The 23,371-nt window shown below is 38.2% G+C and overlaps 1 protein-coding gene across 5 annotated transcripts in view; it reads right to left on the bottom strand.

Moving 5' to 3' along the window:
* Window positions 1-20,628, bottom strand: part of dmxl1 (Dmx like 1) — a 62,224-nt gene extending 41,596 nt beyond the window's left edge. For 3 of the 5 annotated variants that reach the window (XM_088008776.1, XM_088008780.1, XM_088008779.1), the window contains exons 1-19: window positions 20,271-20,628; window positions 17,915-18,152; window positions 17,312-17,437; window positions 12,845-12,922; window positions 12,269-12,347; window positions 11,162-11,303; window positions 10,920-10,986; window positions 10,644-10,828; window positions 10,275-10,479; window positions 9,794-9,977; window positions 8,400-8,576; window positions 8,079-8,314; window positions 5,890-6,598; window positions 5,444-5,565; window positions 4,640-4,729; window positions 4,185-4,287; window positions 3,978-4,100; window positions 2,800-3,015; window positions 739-1,985 (exon numbers count right to left, since the gene is read on the bottom strand). In XM_088008776.1, coding sequence (XP_087864902.1) covers window positions 739-1,985; window positions 2,800-3,015; window positions 3,978-4,100; window positions 4,185-4,287; window positions 4,640-4,729; window positions 5,444-5,565; window positions 5,890-6,598; window positions 8,079-8,314; window positions 8,400-8,576; window positions 9,794-9,977; window positions 10,275-10,479; window positions 10,644-10,828; window positions 10,920-10,986; window positions 11,162-11,303; window positions 12,269-12,347; window positions 12,845-12,922; window positions 17,312-17,437; window positions 17,915-18,001 — 4,176 coding nt within the window. In that variant the 5' untranslated portion in view covers window positions 18,002-18,152; window positions 20,271-20,628. The remainder of the gene's footprint in view (window positions 1-738; window positions 1,986-2,799; window positions 3,016-3,977; window positions 4,101-4,184; window positions 4,288-4,639; window positions 4,730-5,443; window positions 5,566-5,889; window positions 6,599-8,078; window positions 8,315-8,399; window positions 8,577-9,793; window positions 9,978-10,274; window positions 10,480-10,643; window positions 10,829-10,919; window positions 10,987-11,161; window positions 11,304-12,268; window positions 12,348-12,844; window positions 12,923-17,311; window positions 17,438-17,914; window positions 18,153-20,270) is intronic. The other 2 variants (XM_088008778.1, XM_088008777.1) reach the window with 2 other exon arrangements.
* Between the last annotated feature and the right edge of the window lie 2,743 nt (window positions 20,629-23,371).

Here is a 23,371-nt window from a genome sequence, read left to right as displayed (position 1 = left end):
TGGGACAGCTCAACTTTTGGGTTTTAGTATTTTGTTGTCATTTATGGTGATTAAAGAGAAATTAGCTTAAAACTCCTGTCAGATTAATCTAAAGTTTTGCAGATGCACTAAAAATTCTTGATAACCATTGTGTGTGTTTGGGTTTAAAGTTTTAATTTTACCAATACGTTTCTTCTGACTGAAAGTGATAATGCTTTTGGCACGGCCCCGTCGGGTTCCTGATCTGAAGTTGATTGGAGGATCTGTGGAGCTTACAAACTCAACTATCAGAAGCTCATCAGCAAAATAACAATGAAAACTTTGCTGTGCTGCAATTAAAATGAAGGTTTTATTGCTAAAAAGGTCACAAAATTATTCATCTAATGTTTAATGAAAAGGGTCTAAATACTTTCCAACAGGCAGTTTTTTATTAAAATGTAAATGATATATATTTTTTTTCATAGCTGATCCTCTTTACATTTCTTTCCAGCTTTATTTTGTTTGACAATTGCCCATCTCATCTGTCAGCCATCTTCTTGGTTCAACAAAAATGCTTCGTAATCTAAATTTATCATTTTGGACAGTATATGGACCAATGATGTTTTCACAAACGTGTAGACAATTTAAGAAAATTAATAGTGTTTGCTTGTAATGCACAGTTTCAGATGAATGAACACTGTAGTAACAGAACATTACCTTGAAATTATTGCTCCAAAAAAAGGAATCAACTAAAAACAGAATCAGAGGATTTTTTTTTACCTTCCCCAGGTCCAAAAGCTCCAGTAACTGAACAGGATGGTATTGAGGCAGAGTAGGAGAGAGTTGGTGAGCCGCTTCAAAGAGTCCGGAGTCTTCCATCTCTACAGGAAGGTCATAAACAGTTTTCTTCCCACTAAGTTTCTGCGCCAGGCTCATCATTGATCTTGTTAGGGATCGTTTGGGAAGGGTCAAAGAAGCTGTGGGAGCACCAGTGGTGAAAACGTCCTCTTGGCACTGTCTGACAGCTGAGACTATAGAGGAGATGCTGCTGCTGACATCTGTGTCTTGGACGGCCGCAACGCTGGGTTTGGGGGGAACCGGTGGTTGCCACTGGGAGTAAACATGCATTTCACAGTCCATGCCCACTACCAAGATCCCATCTCGAACCCAGGACAGTGAGACTGGGATAGGTAACGAGCCTTCAACAGAGGAAACCAGATTAACGGATCGAAGGAGAACCAGACGAGACAGACTTTGGTCTCTATTTGTTTCAGAAGACAGGCCTAAGTCTGGAGGCTTCCCAGAGAGACGGCCATACATATAAATCTTTGTCCCAATGCCAACAGTCAGTATGTGTGACCCATCCTCTTGGGAAACCCAGTCCAAGTGAACCTGGCTCCTATTAGCAGAACCAGGACAGTTTCCGTTAAGTGTAGAGAAGTCTGTGCTATTTGGAATATTGGCATGTCCGTTGCTGGTGGAAGAAAAAGTTGTGGGATCTGTGCTTTCCAGGACTATAGTTTGCTCCAGTATCCACTCTGAACCACCAGTGGACTCGCACTGAAAGGTGCTGATATGGACTGATGGTTCCTTCGTGTTGGCTGAGTTGGGGCTTAACGCGAGACTCTGACAAGGCTGTAGAGTAAGCATTGGGGTAATGTGAGTGTTGCTGCAGTAGGGGGAGGATGCCAGGGCAGGAGGGGACTGCAATAGTCTGTGAGTGGTCAGATGAGGTGCTGAGTTCAGTGGTGGGTTCGTCGTCTGCCTGTAGGCGACAGCAATCCGTCCAGAGTGACAGCAGCTGACCTTGATGGGCCGACCAGGCACGCTCACGGCGCTGCTGCTCGGATGAGTCTCCTCCACCAGCAGGGGCCACTCTTCCCACTGATACATCAAGCTGTGTACACTGGATGGGTCCATTTTCAAAGCAGTACACCTCCAGAAGCGTACCTTTCCATCAGAACAGGAAGTAGCAAGGAGATAAGGCACACGGCCCGACGGCAGAGAACATGATGCACTCAGATGACCTGAAGAGATAACACAGCATTAGCTGAATTAGTCAAATAGTTTGAAAAATCTTGTTTCCCTAAAATTGAATCATGTTAGACAAGCTTAAATCTTCTCCACATCTGCCAAACATGGCATTTTCTAGGCATACATTTTCACTTAAAGCCAAACCTTATTTAATTGACATCTTACTCTTAACACAACAGAAATCAAAATTAAAGTGTTTTATTTCCTCATAACCATATAGATATGGAATAAGAACCAATTTGAGGTTCATCAAGTTAAATCTATACAAGCTTATTAAGTTCCTAGAGGTACCTTTAAAGCTCACTACACAACCCAGAACTCTGTTATATATATATTTTTAAATTCTGGATAATTCCCTTTTCCTGTTATTTCTGAACTTTATTAGGCAAAGATCCTATGAATCACAGCTAAAATAGTGCCAGTGGAAGCAGTGAAAAATAATTGATGTAACTTGGTTTTTTCCCCCATGTCTGACAACAGCTCTGCTTGTTACCATCAGTCCAATAAAATCCAGACTGATAAAAGCCTCTTTCACAGAACCACATCAATAAACTAAAACATGAAGAAAAGAGATGTTGTTAATGAAAGAGCAGGATATGCTTCATTTACTGTAATTGCTTTGTTTATCAAATAAGACTTTGGTAGACATGAGAAAAATCTTTATAATTCCAAAAAAAAACATCATTTTCTTCTGTCTTTAAACAAGTGTTAATTTAAGAAACTCTTTTATGTCTTGTTAAAATTTAAGTTTTAGTGTTTCCAAATCTCTTCTCTCATACATGATAGTGTGTCCTCATTATTTCTCACCTGCTGAAGGAGTAACGCTAATGACTTCCACCCCTTGCGGTAGAGCCATTTCTTGGCTGCACAGCATGTGCGTCGTCAGGCTGAGACGACAGGCGCTCTGTAAATTGGAAGTGCAGGGTTTACTCTTCTGTACCGGAGAGCTGGGGACGTTGAAGACGAACTGAGAGCCAGTTATAGGAGAAGCTGCATTGATTTCTTTTTGAATTGTAGCTTCCTCTAAAAGGGGAAGGAAACACAAAAGGTAATAAGATTAAGATCTCAATAATGGTCTCTTGGGTTTATTTACAATGCACAAAGAATTATAATTGATTTTAAGTCGAGGCAAATTCATTAGTGTAGCTCCATTCATAAAATATAAGTATCACACAAAAGAACATCAAAATTAGACTTGAAGATGTTAAACTGAACTGAAATTAATCCTTGACCTTTACAGTTTACGGCAGCTTTCTCTATAACTCCTCAACTTGTTCATATTATTAAGACTAGATGTTGTTTTGCTGTGACAGAAAAGTTGTACGTCATCAACATAAATATCGCAGCACACATTGCAGTACTTAATCTATGGGAGGAGGAGCTCCTAAATAATGAATCTAATAAAAATGGAGCCTTGAGAAAACCCACATGTGGTCTTTGTTACAATTTGTGACCACTCACTTTTCCAGTCATTTAAACCTTTATGAATACAGACTCCATGATTTGTTGTGGCCAAAATCCCGACTAGAACTCAAAGAAGTCGTTTTAAATAATAAACATGTTTTATTTGTAATGACTTTCATCTAAAATGGTAGATTTGATACTCTGCGGATCTGTAATTACTTCCAACTGAGGCATCCAGTCCTTAGACCATTTCTGGACAGCTAGTTAAAAATGACCTGAATGAAGACCTTCATATATCTAAACTGAAAGCTGAGTCAGGAGACTCACTAAGCTTGTTAAAGAAATAAAGTTAATAAAAAAGGAAGAGGGTGCTAAAACGTTTACCAAAGATTGGGAAAACAACAAATTTTAGTACCAAACAACAAGTACTGCCATCTAAATCTTTAGAGCAACAGATTACTAAGTCTTTTGAGGCCACAAATGTCTCTAATTTTAGATTTAGTGCAATAATACAAAACTTAATCTACATCCTCACAACCTTACAAAGCAGTTAAAAAGGTTTATTTTCTCAAAGTACCCACCTATTGTGACAGGACAAGCTGCCAGATGCAGATGCCACATGTGGAGCAAGGAGCGACCAGTAGGAGTCAGTTCCACCACCACCAGAAAAAAACGTCCTGAGAAGGCTGGCTTACTGCAGCCTGCTGGGAAATGGGCACCGATAACAGATAAGATGTTGTTCCACTTTAACAAAAGACCGATCTTTAAAACAAATTAAAATGTCATGCCAGTAGGAGGAGACTGAGGAGTATCTTGTGTGTCTTCTGTTTTCATACTGCCAAGGATCAGATCCTCCTCAAAGACGTGCAGGAGCTGGGTCTCCTTCCCCTGCTGTTGAGAAACAGCAGCAGGTGTTATCAAAAATAAATCTGATATTTTCCTACACCTTTATGCAGACACACACAGAAAAGACTGCATGTGTGTGTAATCGCTCAAACAAACTGCCTTTGGGAATAAGGAAAGATTTTCTCTACATCCTTGTGTTTCTAAAGACAGACTCCTGTCTACTTCAGAACGCTGCGGCTCTGAAGCATCTACAGCCAAGACAAACACATAATCATTCTACTTTTATGTAGATGTGTAAGACTTTAACAATAAGACTTTGCAATTCAATGAGAATATAAAAGACAAAAAGCAGTGGTGAGAAGAATTAAATGTTTTACAAGATCTCATGTATACTTACAAAGTCTGTGATGGCATCCAACTCAATGATGCAGCCTGGTTTTGCTGTGGACTGATGGCTGATGATGTTAAACACCTCCCCAACATATTTCTGAAATGAAATAATAAATTAATGAATAGAAATAACTACCTTGACACACATAAATCATGGGGAAAACAAGAGATCTGTTGAATGCACACGCACTTTTTTTTCCCTAGAACTGTAAATACGAAAATCAATGTTTTCAACTTCTCCAGATTGTGTAGGAAACCTGAATATATAATGTAACATTAGGACTGAATTATTATTATTCTTTTTATCTGTAATCAGCAGTTGTCATATTTAAACAAAACACATTAATACTATAGTAATGACCTATTTCAGTGCTAATTATGGATGGATCAGTAGACAAACATCACTGTACTTTGTACATTTCGTTTCAATTGAGAAAAATAAATTAGTTTTTTTTTTCTTCTTCTTCGGTTTGCAGTAAACAATCTTTTTTCATTTTCTGTAGAAAATTTGATTTGTATCATGTTTTAAAACAAAAACACATCAAAAGTACAGAACTGATTAAAGATGTGGTTGGATTTATTTTTGAATGGATAAATATAGCTTAAGCAGGCATAGCCAGCCTCGTGTGGCTGGCTATGCCATTATATGATATAACCACTTGAAAACGGTCAATATTGATTTTGAAATACATGTATATAAATAAGAATGTGTCCATATTTGGGGGAAAAAAATGCAGGTTTGAATCACTTTGGAGTCGTTTTGATATTCCTAATCTACGCAACCAGACAGGTGACAGTTTGGATCACTCACAGAAATCTCAGGGTTGGAGAGTTCACTCAGGAGTTTCTTCGCCTCAATAACAGCCTGATAGAGCCTGAGTGACTGTCCATCACTCGCCACAAAGCAAGCACTGGGGGAGTTACAGTACACACCTGATGATGGAAAGAAAGTACATTAATATCAACTTAACACTTAAATATTAAAGACATTTCACATTTGAACAGTAGTGAACAAAAAAGTTTCAATTTGATTCCATTTATGAAAATTGTTGCTTTTACAAAAATATTTATACAAATGAGGGTAAAATGGACACAAAAATTTTGAAAAGTTACCAACTTGACTCTAACGTTTAAAGATCGATCTCTTATAATCCAGATGGATACTCAAAATTTTCATTAATGAACTGAACATAAACCAAAACAAGGCTGCGTTTACTATAAATGTGATCTGTAAGAGAGGTGAGAATCAGATCTCACCTAAGCAGCTGCTGGGAATGAGTGTGGGAAGCCAGGCTACATTAGCAAACGCTGACGCATGGAGGGAATTGATCCTGGCCAGCTCTGAGACCCCGCCTGATAGAGACAGCGGCCCAACCGGGTCCACCCTCCACAGAATCAGCTCGCTGTAGATGGCATTGGGATCTTGGGAAACCCCTCCGAGGGACACACGGGAGGGTCGTGACCCATGAGAGAAAGACGGGACACTGGTGGAGTAGGCCTCCGCAGGAGCCAGGATGCTGTCTGCCTCTGGCGTCCTCAAGGCGTTGTGGTGCGAGGTGGTGAGGAGGAGAGGGAGCAGCGAGTGACAGGCCAAGTCATTGAGGTGGAAACGGTGACCACAGTAGCGTGATTTGTGAGAGATGCTGAGCACAGTGGAGAAAGCAGAGTCCTCCGCAAAACTGACCGCCCACTGATTCAGCGAGCCGTCGTCGTGCTTGGAGATCATGAGGACGTTAGGGGTGAAAATGCTCAGTCTGAGGCTGCTGCTGGGGGCAGCTTTCCCAAGACTCCCGTAGCTTATCAGAGCAGATTTGGTTTGAGACAAGGAGCTCCCGGGCGGCCGCTGTCTGCCATGTTGAATTGCCAGATCCACATTCTTGTTGCAGGCATACATGACCACACTGTGGCTCAGGGAGATTGCATCGCCTGTAGGGAACGCTACTGGGATGCGGGACACAAACGACACCTGGGAGAGAAACAGAAGAATTGCAGTCTGGAATGAGGAAAACTTGAAGCTCAATTTGAATCATAAGGCAAGAAAATATGTTTCAACAAGAGGAAAAAGTTCCTCCAGAGCTGAAACTGTTTTAGGGACACTGGGAGCTCACAGATAACACATGGGATCATTAACTTTTATCTTAAAACAAAATGAAAAGGCAAAAATTCTTCTCTCCAGCAAAAAGTGGCAAAATGAAAGAAAAAGCCACTCTCGTAATAATGAAGACACAAGGGACACTGGCTGCTTCTTTTGCTTCCTTTTATTTTCTTCATTTATGTTGATATCAGTAGCATTAATAGAAAAGCCAACTCATTTTAATTTCTGGATAAATAACCCTAATGTTGATAAACTCTTAATTTATTTAGGTAGTGAAATTTTTCTCTCGCAATTGCCCATCTTCCTTATAGGCTTCAAAGTGTCAAAAACGGCAGCATCAAAGGTCTAACATATAGAGCCTTGCAGACATTTTCATGTTTTTTCCCCATATTCTGTGATGGTGAACCTTTTTCAACAGCACATACACAAGTCATATACTCCACAAATCTGCTCCTTGTGAAATTGCAATAATAAAAGCCAGTGTTGGAAGAACGCAACTAGAAATACTACAGTTTGCCACAAGCCACATAGATGACACAGAAATTGTGTTCTCAGTTGGATACAACTTAATTTAACTTTCTGACCTATTTAACAAATTCAGTGTGCCTCAGAAAATTGGCATTGCACATCACTAAAGTAAAATATGGTGGTAGAAGAATCATGATGTGGGTTCAATTCAAGCGTTCTCTCATTACCTGCTGATAATTTCCTGGCACTTAAACCCAGGTTGCTAAATGATCTGTGGATCAGTGTGTGAATAAAAGTTTGGATGAAAGTGGCTGTAAATCAAAGGGCTTTGAGTGGATGATATGACTAGAAAAGAGCTGTATAATTTCAGCTCATTTAACCCAAAACATACACCTGAAGCAGATTTAAATCAAAGCATATCCATTTGATGGAAGCTAAATAAATTTACTTCTTTTTTTTTTTGCAAGACGTGGAAATTAATAGCGCTCAACCCAATCTAATACAGTTAAGCTTTTTAACGGCAAAGAATGGGCAAGTCTCTACATTTTTTAATCTCTTCTGTCAAACACTCTTCGAAATATGACTCGGGTCTACAAGATGGCGCCACCTCTCAACCTCCTCAGCTTTGTGTTGCATAGAGGACAGTTTGATGTCAATGTAGTTTCTAATTGAGCAGTTTAGTGTGCAACACCAAATAAGTCTGACAAACGTTCACTTTGAGCATTTAGTCAAACCTACAAAACTCTGAAAATAACCTGAAGTTTGTGGTTGAAATTTGACAAAATGTGTAAAAAGTCTAGGAGTATTAATACCTCTACAAAATGCTGCAAACCTGACTCATAAAAAACAAACGTGTAATAAAACAAAATTAAGAGTTATGTACCTGAGTTTGCCTGAACATGCCTGGCTGGTATTCATCTAACCAGTCGACATGCCAGACCAACAGAGAGCCGTCCAGAGGGTGAATACTGAACAGCATGTCAGCCCCTTTATTCCACTCCTCTAACAAAACGTCCACCTGATGCTCCACAGCTGCTACGGGAAGCTCCCCACCTTCAGGGCCCTGGTGGTCACTTGGTCTGTTCTCTTCTTCGTCGGAGTTTTCTTCATCATCAAGCTCTGAAATTGAATGCAGACATTGGTGAACTAATCTCCTTACTGTAACATGCAACATCTTTTACAGATTGGAAATAATTTACTGAACCTTCATTAGAGGATTCATTCCTCTGTTCCAAACTTCCTCCAAGTTGCTGCAGGAAGACTTCCATGGCTAAAGTGAAGTGAAGCTCTTTGTTGTTGAGCCAGTGGACGGTAAACAGACCGCCGGGTTCCTCGTCGTCCACCGCACTCAGAGCAGAGATGGAAGGCAGCAGAGGAATGTCTAGAGAAAAACAGATTAGAGCGGAAAAACAAATTGTTACATTTAACATTTGAAAAACACTAAATCTGTCCAAACAGATTACCTTAAAGAGATGCAAATATGGTTTGTGGTTTTCTACAGTTTAACAATTCAAGCATGCAAATAAACTCCTACAGCATTTCTCAGCCTTGAGGCAGAAGCAATCTAAAAGATTTTGCCCAGACTCGGGTCAAATTAGATTGTTCCACAAAAAACAGGAAAGGAACAAAATGCTCTCAGCTACTCTGAGCTGCCCTCAGCACAGAACTCACTGAGATGGTGAATAAACAGCCAGAAGCAACATAAAAATAAACTTTAGTATGCAGCAAGACATCCGTAGATATTTCATCTGACTTATTTGACTGTACTTTATACAGTCAGAACCTGAGAAATTAGTGTTTTAATAACTCAATAAAAATAATGTTATTGAAATGTTAATTTGTTGAAGTAATCAAAGAAAATAATTATAAATTTGCAATTATTGTACACAGTCTGATATGTTCCAAGTCTTTATTTCTGTTACTGTTGCTGATTCTGGCCTACAGAAAACCTTAAAATTCAGTGAAAGACAAAAAAGGATTTTTAATACACAAGTGTTGACTTCCTGAAAAATCTGTCCACTTCCTATAGAGTATATGAGCTCAATATTTGATTGGGACTCAGTTTACATGAATTACTGCATCAGTGCAGGATGGCAGCCTGTATTAAGGAAGTCAAAGTTGCTTTTATTGCATCTCCTAGTTTGTCTGCATTGCCAAATTCTTTAGCTTTTTTTCTAAACAAAATTAAACATTTAGTTTTTATTTAAAAGAGACATCTGGAACTCTGAGGAACAGTCCAGTTTTTTTCATCTCAGTCCAGGTAAGACAGATGTTTTATTGCAATAATCTCTTCTGGCTCAGCCTCCATGATAAACTGTCAAGTCAGCAGTCTTCCCTAAAACTGACTGGCAACATCATGGTCATGAAATAACATTCCTCTATTAAAAATCCTGCTTTAAAAAAAATCTTGCACAGTACTCAAATTTTCTGAGGAAGTAAATTTAATTAGCTGCAAGCCATAATCATCAATGGTAACATAAATAAGCATACGACTGTATATTAAATTCCAGGATATTGTGATTTTCATACTTTTCAACAATGGTCCAACTTTAAATGCCTCACAAAAAACAACAACAAATGAATAGTTTGGATTCAAACCTGTGGCTGGGTTAATGCTGGCTGCGATGTGGAAGTGGCAGAGCGCGTTGGCGTGAGGCGTCCCGCTGTTGCTGCTCCTCCTGTGGTTATGGTGTTGGTTCTGATCATGAGGCAGGCAGCCAGTCAGAGACGGCTGAGGAATATCCCGGTAAGACGAGGAATGCCATGATTCCTGGAAACTTAACTGTTAGGATAAACCATAAATTATTGAGCGAATAAGTTCAGACATTAGCAACAGATATATAATTTATATTTAATGAATAAAGACATATTACTTTGTTCCATCTTGCAATTTTTACATGCATCCCTTCTCTGGCACATCTGAATCAGATTACTGAATTCCCTCATCAGAAGTCCACAACACGTCTACCATAATTTCTCTTTTCCCATTTCTTTTCCAAAGTTACTTATTTCTCTTAACTATTACAAATTTACCATATCAGCTGTAATTTCAATATTATCAGTGTCTAGAATGACATACCTCTTGTGAAGACATTCCTGCTGATTTCCCATTGCAGGTGTGCTTCGAAGAGGAGCCAGCAGAGTTGACCGTTTCCCCTTGTGGGCCAAAAAGATGGCTGCTATGGTAACCGGAGATGAGGCTGTCACCTGGCAACAGCGTCTCTGCCCACAGTCGGCAGACGCTGTCCTTACAGCAGGTGAGCAGAACATTACACACTGCCCCTCTGTTGGGAAAAAAGGGAAATGAGAAATTAGATAACAGCAAGGAAGGAGTTCTGCTATCTGGTTTAGTTTGTTTTCCTGCTTTAACCTATATGAGTCATCCAGGAACACAGTGGGAGAATTTTTTTTTTGCTGTTTAAGTGTAATGTTTCTTATTTCATCGTACCGTGGCATGTGCTTGCTAGTCTTCCTCCAGGAGAACCCCGTAACGGAGCGAGGATGGGCCAAGTAGATGAAGGAAAAGGTCAGCTCTCCCTGCACAGTCACACTGGCCTCTGGAGGAGTAAACAGCTCCGCAACACATGACTTCCACTTGTTTGTGCTGTACCAAACCTTCACTAGACAGTCATCCTGAAAACACCCACATTAATCAATCTGAAGTCCAGCAATTGAAGTTGAAGCCAATTAACTTTAATAATAGTTTGTAAGTGTACACGCATACCTGTCCTGCAGTAGCAAAGAACTGTCCATCAGGTGAGAACTTTATAAAACTGACTGGAGAGGCAGTCCTTAAGAAAAACAAAATAAAATCAGTCTAAATTGATTTGTTTTTCAAAAGCATAAACTAGCATATGACAAGAATGTAAAAAATAAATCACAAAGTGTACATCAGAATGAAAGCAGCTAAAGGTTATAAACCGCAAGTAGTTCTGTAACAACATAATTTTTCTGCTCATTTCTTACTTGCTCTGCCAGATGCATCTCCAGGTAGAATTGGAGTCTGGTCGGGTGGCTTTTGTCTGTTTTCCCTTTTCTTCACTTTCATCTTTCCCATCAGCACTGGACCACAACTGAAGGCTACTAGAGCCAGTTAACAGAGTACCACCTGCACACGTAAAGTAGACCTTCTTTCAGTACAGTTCCCATTCCATGTTCATTCCAACATGAATTTATCTGTAACCTGTAGCAGGTGCATCCCAATAAATTTGAATATCATGAAGTAGTTGATTTCTTTACAGTTCAAAAGGTATATTGTATATATGGATTCTTTACAAAACAGAATATGTTTCGAGCATTTATATTCTGCTAAGCCGGATATTTGTGGCTTACAGCTAGAGAAAACCCAGACAAGCATCAATGCTGAAATAATATCTTATGGTCATATTTTGGTTTATACCATCATGAGAAACACTGCTGACATGACTGCTGTATTGAGTCAAGTCACTGAATCCATCCACAAACAGGGTAAGTTAGCTTCCTGGTACAGAAGCTGGCTGTCAAAGGCTGCTTATATCCAAGAATATTAGTGGAAAGTTTAGCAGAAGGAAAAGTGTGGTAGAAAAATGTGCACAAGCAACAAGGACAAATGTAGCCTTCAGTGCTTCAAAGAACTCGTTTCAGATGAAAGTAGAGCTATCTACCAGTACATTTTATTTAAAAGAAAGAAAGAAAGAAAAAAAAAACTTTATAAAGATGCCGATTTCATTTTCCAGCATGGGTTGGCGCCTGCCATGGTACCGAAGGTAAGTTCCTGACTTATTTTTTGCTGTAAGCCATAAATATCCAAATTAACAAAAACAAATGCATGAATCATATTCCCGTTATCAAATCTAGACATTAGTCTCACATTTTGAATTAAATTATGGAAATAAAAATCAACCTTTTGATAATATTCAAGTTTATTGAATGTAGGTATATATTCCCTTTTTTTTTTTAAAGAATATATTCTCAGTTTTGGTTCTTAATAAAATATATCTGCAAGTTGCAGATAAGATTTAAATAGTTGATTTAAAATTTTTAAGAAACTTGCCCTAAATTTTAACATCATGACTGATAGATATGTGAAAGTACCTGTGGGATGCCAAGCCAGGTTTCGTACCATTGACTCTAAAACAAACTGACCAGTCTTCTGCCATTGGCAGCTTAGTTTCTGCACAGAGGATAAGAACAATAAGTGTAGTAAGACATTCACATTACAAACAGAAAGTGATTAAAATTAGTTCCTTCCCTTTTTTCAGCTACTTCAGACGTGCAAAAAGGTGAACAAAAACTAACAGAGTCCTGAGAGTCACATGTGATCTCAGGACTCGCATGTCCTGAGATGTGACATGTGAGTTCTCTGGTTTTATGTCATATGATGACATAAAACCAGAGAACCTCTGTGGAGGCACTGAATGTTACAAACGTCACTTCACTTCTTAACGCTTTTCATGGTAACTCTGAGCTAAGTCGCTCTGACTGAAGAGATATTCACACATGATTATGGAACATTGTAAATAAAAATCAAAGAATATCTGTGCATTAATGCACATTGGAGCAACATTTCTCTGATCAACTTCCAATATCTATCAAATGTAATCCTTTTTTTTTTTAAATCATCTGAACACAAGCATGAGTGGAAAGGAATAGAAATCACAAACTACTTACAGATGATGATGTGCACTTTTGATCTGGGAGGTGAACTGGCTCAAAGACACAAACAATGCTTCCATAGGAAGATGCAATCTGTCAGAAAAAGGGAGAACAATGTGATATTAGACTCTTTTCTGACTGAAACAGAGTGATTAAAAAGAAAATACTGTTGAAACCAGAAGTTTACATGTACCAAATAAAAATACTTTTTCTTCTGTTGGAAGTTAAATTAGGCCAAACATCTCTTGTTTTAGGTCAGTTAGGATTACCAAAATGATCTCTGATTGTTTAAAACTACAATTATGCAAGAGAGAGAATGTATAAGAAATTAATTCATTGCCATCTCCAAGATCAGAACTTTGACATACAGAATGATTACTGTCTCTTTAAACAACAAGAGACAGCACAAGTAATGATGTCATGGCTTTGGAAACCTTTGTTTGGTTAACTGATAGGTCTGAGTTAACTGGAGGCACACCCGTGGATGCATTATAAGGCCACACCTGGAAAATACCGCTTTCTTGTTTGACACAATAGAAAAGTAAAACAAAATAAAAACTGTCAAGATATCAGGTAGAGAAATGTGGAGCTGCAAGTCTGGCTCATGCTTGGGAACAATTTTCAGTGTCCTGTACCAACATGGGATGAAAATTCCCTCAGTGAGGAGGAAGCCATTAATCTAAGCTCAAGCTAAATACTTTACACCCAGTAATATTTTTACATTTCCTGTCAACTTAACATATTTTAATACAAAAGCCCGCCCACCGGGCATGGCAAGTTTTCTGGTGGAAACCCTGCAATGTTGTTCAATTATGTAACCATCTAAAATCTCTAATCCAACACATGCTAATTTTGCAATGAAAATTTGCAAAATGTAAATGGCGTGCTGAAAGCCAGAAACGGAATGAGTGAAGCACTCATGTGTGCGATTGTGGATGCTAGGAAGTCTACAAGCGATCATGTGCTAAAGCTCAGTCACACAGGAATCCTTCTAGACAGACAACAGACTGGATAAAGAAAAATGAAAGCTCTTTGTTTAAAGTCATCCATGTCGTTTTAAAATTAAAACATTTAATCACAATCAAGCGGAAGTCACATTTTTTACAACTGCAGCTTTAAAAGAGTATTTTTATAAAGTATATTTCCTGTGTGTTGCTATGTAATAACTATGTAACTTTTGTAATGACACGACCGCTGGGACCTATTTTTACTGCTTTTAAAAGCAGATTTATTTCCACATCTTTGCAATGTTGCTTTAATATTCTACCTTTATGCTGATTTACATAAATGAGACCTGAACAAAAAGAGGGCAAAAAAGACACTAAAAAGAGACTTTCCTAATTTTAGGAAAGTCTATTTTTTAACTATATTGAATAATAATTAAACAGAAATCATTTGGAACGCATACAGAGGTCAGTGATGCCAACAAAATGTAGTCTATCATGGATAAAGTGTGAGTACTTTTGATGCAATAGTGCAGAAATGCTCTATAAAGTGGGCAGAGGATGGCAAAGGTCAACTGGCAATCCTGCCAACTTTCTTGCATTCCTAAACAGACGCTAGGCCATTCTGGAGGCATGTGTAGTTACTTCTGACCCAAGATAATTGGATTAAACATCACGAGCAGAGCAGCAAAAGCATGACCCAGCAGCTTTTATTAATCTGAAATCACATCAGGCTGGTCTGCTGTTTAACCCGCCTACCATCCACAATTAAAAGATCCACACTACAGATAATTTATTGCTTAATTTCTTCAGTATAATCTCAGATTTGCCCTTTAAAGTGACACCTGAGTTACTCAATAAAAAGGAACCGAGAATGCTGTCCAAGAATTAAGGATGGGCCGCTCTGTCAAGCCTTGCAGAAATTCAGGGAATCACCATTCTGAGTATGTGCACCTTTATCCAACAACCAGCCTGTAGTTAGTAGACCAGGTAGAAGGCACCAGTATTTATAGAGAACAATTCAGCACCAAGGCAACAAAAATGTACAACAAGCTATTATAATAGATCAGAACATATTTGGGGCGTTTATTGGTTTCAGATGAATGAAAACCCAAAAATTCAGTTTCTCCAAAATAAAATTTGAATATAAAGGAATGTAAAGCCTTTCTACAGAGTGCTATATATAAAAATAGTTGTAGAAGGTTCAGTGGAAGGAAAAATTGGTAGAAAAATGTGCAAAGCAACAGGGAAAATGGCTGCTATGAGATAAGTGTGAAACTAAGTTAATAATTTTGGAAACTTGGACTGCAGCTGGAGTCGAAGCTACTTACCACAGCAAAGCCACAACCTCAAATTTACTGATCACTTTCACACTATACCACCGTGCATCATATATGACAATATATGTCATATATCTATATATCTATATATAGATATATATATTAATATATGACAGATTCATATATTAATATAATCTCAGATTCCTGTGACAAATTCTGAATAAAATCAGGCCAACACACATGTTTAGCAGAGTTATGTGCAGCCCAATGCAGTGAGGTGTGTTCAGACCTTTCCATGTTAGTAAAAATGAAATGGCAGCTATACAAACACATTGTACAACACAGAAGAGCCAACTCCTCATGTCCAGATCTATCTGTTCATCTACATCTCCAGGACAGAGGGGGTTTTTAAGGACAATAGTGCACTTACTTTAGGCACAGAAGAAACATGTGGTTCAAAAGACAAGCGGAGGAAGCAATCAGAAAAGGAAAACATTTCCCAGAGGAGGTTTTACTTTTTACTTTTCTCCTCAGCAGTTTCACAGCCATTCACACATTGAAACATGTGACTGTGACGCCTCACATATTGGATTTGATACAAAGGCTCCCTCAAGTAAAAACAAGCTAAACTTCTTTCAGGATCAGAGTATGGATTAATGACACCTGTCATCTTAACAGCCGTTAGTATGACTGTCCTACAAATGGGTTGTAGGCTGAAAAACTCTCAAGGCAGGATTAAAAATTTCTGAGTGAGGTGAGAAAAGTCTCAGAATAGTTTATGTTATGCAAGCACCAAAAACTCATGTAAGGCTGTCTGATTGTCGAAGAAGAAATTTATTTAAAGATCTGCAACAAATTAAGCTAGCTAAAAAAGCATCTGTATGCACCAACTTCAACAAAACAACAAAAAAAGCTGAAAAATATTTAGTTTTTCTATATTCAAATCTTCAAACAGCCCATTTTGTCTCTTTCAGTTTTGAGCACTTAAATCCAGCTTTGGAAATTGAATACTTTACAGCTAGTCATTGTATTTTTCCCCATCCTCAGTTACTGGAGGAAATGCTAAAGTTAATTAAGCCACCCTTTGATGTTGCCAACAGAAGCATTTATAGCAAACATGCTGTCAACATGTAAGAGAACAACAAAGCTTCCAACTAATGTGCTGAACTGAACTGATCCAGTTGGCATATAAAAAAAAAATCCTTTGTCTTCAGACATTTAACCCAAATTGGCGTCAGATATGCATGATCGCTCTGAGACTGATCTTACCAACAAACTCATAAGGAGGGGCAAGGGGAAAAAAAACCTGCCTCTCAGTTTTATTTTTCAACATGAAAGAAAGCCTAATTACAGATGTGAGTTGTTGCTAAATAAATGTACTGAATTAGTCTGAGTTCAGCTAAGCACAAGCTGATTAGGTATGCATGATCCTGCAACTAACTGTCATTTTCATCATTTATATATTTGACTAGTAAACTGAAGATAGAATAATTGTTAAAGTCTAAAAAGAAACATTAAATTTGTATATTTTGGAAACTGAAACAAGGAAACATTTCAGTTTTTCCCAAATGGGAACAAATCTGACAATATTCAATCTGTTCAGTGCTTCAAGTGGAATAAAATAAGTGCCAGAGTCCCGTGAACGTCATACAAATATGGGACAAAAACATATCTTTATATACATATTTCGATCAAAAAAAAAAAAAGAAAAAAGAAGAACAAAACCAGTTTTAAATCAACACTAGCTCCAGGGCAGTAGCGGTAAGTTAACCTCAATGAAACAGGATGTTTGAGTTTTCACGGTTGACGTAACCCCTTGTGCGAGCAGAGCACACCTGTTAGAGGCCAGGGAACACGTGTAGAAAAAACACAAACTGATGTTTGTGTTTAAAAAATAAATAAAATGTAAATTTTTTTTAATTTGATGTAAAATTAAAAAAAATAATAATGATAAAAAAGAATTTTTTGAAATAAAAATAAAAATCTGATATATTTGAAAATGCTGCTTATTGGCCAACTCTAAGTAATGAATCTGTTATAAAAATGTTAAATCAGTAAAAAGATATAAAACAAATTGCATCATGCGAATGCGATCTTGTAAGCACAAATCATTGACCAGTCACTGGACACAACATTTTTAACTAAATGTGTAAATTTAATAAATGTATAACTAACTAATATCACCACATATTAAAAAACCCTGTAAATATCCATTTCAACAACAAAAACATTGCTTTTGTATGTCTTTGAATTCTTACCTGTCCACCTCGTTGTGAGCAGTTGACACAACCGACCTGGATATTCCCATGTTTGGCCCCCGGGATGATCTGCAGCCGCTCAAAATTACTTCCTAAAATCACCACGTCACAACCCGACGCATAAGCCTATACAGAGATAACAAAAGGAGACAAGGGTAATCAGGACACTCAAATATGCCCAGAGTTGTATGAAGGGTCAGTTGACCTGCATTTGTGGTTGCATTTTGCACACAGGAAAAAATTATCCGTCACTTAGATTTAGTTGCTCTATTTCTGTGGTTCACATGAGCCGTGATTCACAGTGACAAAGCCTCTTACAGATGGATCTCAGGCTGCTGTTCATTCAGAAATTAAGTACTGTTTGAACACTGTCATTATCTGCCAATATTTACACCCAGATCATCCATAAAAATATCATAACCAAACTAAAAAACATTTCTAGATGCTAAAACTAAAGCCCAACAGTATTAGTTTTCTTATTTTTTTTCCCCATAGATTGAAAGTTACGTTTGGCTCCCCAACTGATCACTTTAGCACCTCCTCTGAGAATTAGAGCATCTAAATGCTGAAAGGGAAATATTTCCAGAGCTTGACATATCTTACCGTGAAAGGCACATTGTTAACACTCCCAACAGAGAAGCAATTGTCCCCGGGGTTAACAGCCCCTGTAAGGACTTGATGGAGATTCATGACTGCTGCTGACCGTCCACGTGTGGTCTTCCCACTGCTCTCCTTTCACAACACGCTCCAACTCCAGGCGAGATTCATGGGAAACCACGGGAGGGATCCGCTCATCCTTGCCTGTGACCTGTAAACTCACGCCGGTATTCCTGCAGACCTGCTGTGATTACAAGAACAAAAGGATGTAGACACAGAATAAGTACGTTCAACAACAATCTGGTTTACATAGACCTATGAATAAAAATGTGTCACACATACTGATTTCCTAACATTGTTATCAGTACTATTATATAGAATAGACAAAATATGAGCTTGAGCTTACAATTTATCTACATCTGTTAAAGATTTACTATTTTCTAAATGTTCATTTGTCCTGAAATGACTTTTATCCTCTCAAAATAAGAGAAGCAAACTTTCAAGTAATCACACAGCTGAACAGTAGATCAAAGCTTCCCATTTTACCCCATTAATTCAACTGCATATCTCTGACACATGCAATGCTGTTAGAGGTTATGATCAAGGGATATTTTGCTTAAAGTATGCAGCCAGCTTCATTAGTGAGAAAGTGGTGGGCCTGCATATAAACCTGATTGACCAAAGCTGGAGGGGTGAAACTAAAGGAGAGCTTTCACAAAGCTTCAGAAGGTGATTGAACAAGGTGATGCTGATAGCTGATGCTGTGCAAGTGATAAATTACACAGACGAGAAATGTTCATAGTCATCAGAACAGGCTTCAGTACATACAGTCCCTTCAAAAGCACTCATAACACTTTAACTTTTCCGTGTTTTTTTTGGGTTTTTTTTACATCCGAGCTGCACAGTTGCAGTGTATTTATGTAATATAGTCCAATAGCTCATAATTGTGAAGGGGGGACCCATGGTTCCACACAAGATGTGTGGTGCATTTACATTCAGCCCTGGAGTCAAGACTTTGCAGAAACAGAAACAATTTCTGCTGCGAGTATTTTGTCTTTACCAGCTTTTCACCTTAAGAGTCAGAAATTTTTAGCATTTTCTTCTCTCCAAAGCAGCTCCAGCTGAGAACGATTGGATGTCTGAACAAGCAATTTTCTATGCTCACCAAAGATTCTTAATTGGCACTTTGACTTGGTTATTCTACAGTTGAATATGCATTGATATAAATTGTACGCCATAACCATTGTTGCTCTGGTTGTAGATTTACAACCAAGCAACCCTGTGCTTTTAACAGCACAGGGTTGCTGTGCTGTTAAAAGATCAAATTTAATCTAATTCTCAAGTCTCTAACAATATTTCTTCAAGGATTCCCCTACATTTAGCTCCATCCATCTTTCTTTTAACTTAACCACCTTCCATGGTGGCTGCATCCCCATAGCAGGATGCTGAATTCAACTGCTTCTAACCATTTTCAGTGTTTCATACACTACCTGAACATACCACGTTTAAAGCACTTTAAAATAAACCAAGTTTCACAATATACATAAACAAATGACATAAAAAGAAAAGAAAAACAAACATGTTAAAAACTGAGTCAACCTCTTAAAATGTGCCTAAGGTTTTCTAACTACTAAATATCCACCTCTGTTAATGGATTACGAATAACCAAGGCTAAAAAATGTGAAAATGGTGTATGAATGCTGTTGGTCTACTGCATACTGCATGCTGCAGAGACGAAGTCCAGTGCAACAAGGGTATACTGGGTCGAGAAAAAAATTAAAAAATAAACTACCAAGCAGGTATAAAAGAGCCAATAAGCCGACAATGCCACGTCAGGATAAAGCCCGTTTACCACTTTGGGCTACAAAAACCTTTACAAGCTTTCTAGAAACACTGACATATCAGAACACCGAGTACATAAATAATGTTAATTTACTAGCACGAATTGAGGTCACTTATAACAGAAGTGACACTTTAACTGTACAAACGAGGTAAGTATTTATTTATTTATACTTATGCAATGAGCAGCTCTGTAAGCAAGGAAATATTTGGTAAAATGCAGCAGATAATGAAACGAGTTGACTAGGAGCTTCCTGTGTTGTGCCATCTCACGTGACAACGTTTCACAAGCTAACTCATTAAACAGAACAACTAACGCCATACACGACAGTGTCACCAGTCTTCATTTAAAAATGAACAAAAATATGCAAACATATCTCCCTGCTTTAAGCAAACACGCAACCATAATTTCATTTTCACTCAGTTATAACATGACGCTAACTTAGCTGTCAAGTTTAGCTCATTACCCACTGTTTTAAAGACTCACTGAGATTCAGACATAATGAAAAAAATCGCTACAAACCTTCTGTTCTTACTCTCCGTCATAACGCCATAGATGTGAAGTCAGCATTTCTTTCTGTCAGCGGCTGTTTTTGGTGAATGTAGCACCCCGACGTTACGGGTCTCCTCACTTAGCTGCGCTAGCTGCGACTAGCTCGTAAAGCTTTCTCTCTCAGCGAGCTCCAGCGTGTCTAAGGAAGCTCCAGACAACTTATGACACACATTAATTGGTAGACACTATCCGCCTGACAAGACAAGGAGCTGCTTACTTCTCAAACAGCGACAAACGGGGTCACCCTTACTCCAAGGTTAACAAATAAAACGCTCATACAGAGAGGAAGCTTTTCCTTAGGTTGAAGATGTGTCATGATAACGGCTGAGTCGCCGCAGTGCATCATGGGCCTTGTAGTTGCAGTATTACATCCAGAAAAAAGACGATTCATGACACTCTGAATTTCCAGCTAAACTGCCTTGAATTTTATTTGAAATGTCATGTGATCTATTAATATAACTCAAATCATACGAAAGAGGAATAGGCGCACTGGAAAAAAGAGAAAATTCAGATTTTTTCCCACATTTGCATTAAATTCAGACTTTAATAGTGTAGCTCAGGGGTGCTCAAGTCCAGTCCTCCAAAGCTATCCTGCAACTTTCAGATGCGTCCCTGCTCCAACACACCTGAATCAAATGAATGGCTCGTTACCAGGCCTGTTTAGAGCTGATCCCAGTCTGTTGGAGTAAGGATACTTCTGAAAGTTGCAGGATGGTAGCTCTCAAGGACTGGACTTGAGCACCCCTGGTGTACCTTGACTTTTGATTTTTAACTTTATTGCTGGAAGCTGAGAACAAACTTCTTAATCTTTCTCCTTAGCCCAAAGCACTACCACTTCTGTTTTATCTTCATTTAAACTGAAGAAAATTACGGCACACCCAATCCTTAATTTAATTGACGCATTTAATAAATGTCTGGATTAGTCTCCTTGCAAGATGGTTATGTTATCCGTCCATTTTTATGCACACATTTTGAGCAAGTTCAAAACATAGGCCCCAACATTTAACCTTGGGGAAATATTTTTCTATGACATTACTAACAAAGAGGTTTACAGACCTATAGCTGTACGTAAGAGATGTGTCTACTATTTCTTTTTAAAAATGGCTTAATCACATCTGTTTGTAGGAACTGAGGAAAGCTGAAAGCAATGACATATTTGCAATGTGCAAAACCTCTACTCTGTTTCCAGAGTGTCAAGGCTGTAAGTGATGGAGCTGAAGTGATGCATGAAATCATCCAGGTCCTCATTTGTTACAATGACAAAACTGTGTCACAGTTTCTCTCTGTGGACACAGAGGCAACACATCTCCTGCATCTGGCACTGAAACACTGACTGAGAGTCTAATTTTCTGGATTTTGTCAGTACAGAGAGAAACATGATTGGACAGAAATTCAGGGTCCATTGATTCAGGGGGAACCATTACCTTGAGAACAAAGTCTGTGCATTATTGTTGTTTTTGTTAAAAAAATATATATAAATAGGCTCAGTCTTTCTTTATAGATGTCATAATGAACCTGTAATTTTCCACTATTTTCCTAGGTTTTTTTTTTAACAGTGAACATTTTCCTCTTAGTGGGAGCAATGGTATTAATAGCAAGAACTTTATTGCTAAATTTATCTATCAGATCAGTAGCTGAAAGCGAGAGGGAGACGGGTGAGCAAGAAGACATCTGAGCAAACATTTCATGGATTGTTTCATATAGTCTTTCTTGATAAACTTGTTTTTTTTTTGTAGTTTTTCTAGTTATCCTGGTTATTTGTTTCCAAATTATTACTTGGATAAATATGTTCACAGTCAAGGTACAGTAGAAGGTCAAAAACCATCTTTTATTTTGCTGGATCATTGCAGTGGTTTATATTAATCCATAAATGCGAGTTTAAGTGTATAGTTTGAGATCAAGATTTAATTGACTTTTAATGATCTATCACAAACTACCACGAGGTGTCACTGTTGCTTCATACATTAAATTTTAGATGACATTTACCAGTTAAAATTATTAAAACTGAACAAAAGTCATACTAAATTATGCATGCATTTCTACTTAACAATAACAATCCTGCATTGGTCTAAATGGCGATAGTTGTCCATTTGCAGGAAGACGTCTCTAAAACGCTCTTTTTTTACACTCGCTGCTACTCTCCAATTTATTGTGGAGTAAAATGAGGGGTTGTAGGCGTCAAGCTGAATTAAATCATGTACAGATAAATGGAACAGGCACTCTTCATGACTAATTAAAGTCGCTGACATGTTGGTGACATGGTGGAAGGCTGGTGACATGCCGCGATGATGAAAATGTTGACTTCCCTGGAAGAAAGTAGGTCACAAAACATCGCTAAACATGTTCCTTCCATGCCTAACTGTGCTTAATGTCAAGCTGCCTCGTGATATTGATTATGTTTAGTATAACATTGCCAATTACTTAAAGCATAAGGGTGCTAGGCTTGTAAAAACAGACATGATTTGCACTTCCCTTAAAGACTTGCACACATGCGTACACACGCACATGCACACACACCATCCATCTTGATGTTGTGATGTCGCACTATCGATTTTCACCTACTCAGCTCTCTTTCAGTGGGTTTGACTTTAAATGACATTCACAGTGAAAACAGACGAGGCATCTGTCATAGGAACAACATTGACAGATGTCACTTTTTTATGCACTGCTGTGTTTTTGAAACTGGGAGTCTTTTGACAGCATGCATTCTTTAAGGACTGACGCACAAACAAAAAGAAATCACTCAGGTTAGATCGATTTACATGCACATGTTAGATTACCTTCAGTACATTTAAAGGAAAGAAAAATCATCTAAGTTACTTATTTTTATTAAAGTTAATTACATGTAATGATGGCTAAGGAAAGTCCAGCCTTTGGACAAGTGGAGACTGAAACGTTATCATTTTTTCTTTGCATGACAGCTCAAGTTCAGTCAAACTGAATGGGAAACATCTGTGAACATTCATTTTCAACTTAGGTCCTTTGATTGCACAGATATGCATTCCTCTATCACTCCATTATTACTCTGTCTGTATGTTTACTACTGTTGTCCTGCTGGAAGGTGAACCTTA

Source organism: Poecilia mexicana, unplaced genomic scaffold (genome assembly GCF_051168715.1).
Source record: "Poecilia mexicana isolate PSO_F unplaced genomic scaffold, ASM5116871v1 scaffold_9, whole genome shotgun sequence".
Classification (NCBI taxonomy): domain Eukaryota; kingdom Metazoa; phylum Chordata; class Actinopteri; order Cyprinodontiformes; family Poeciliidae; genus Poecilia; species Poecilia mexicana.
This window is presented reverse-complemented; position numbering and strand designations above follow the sequence as displayed.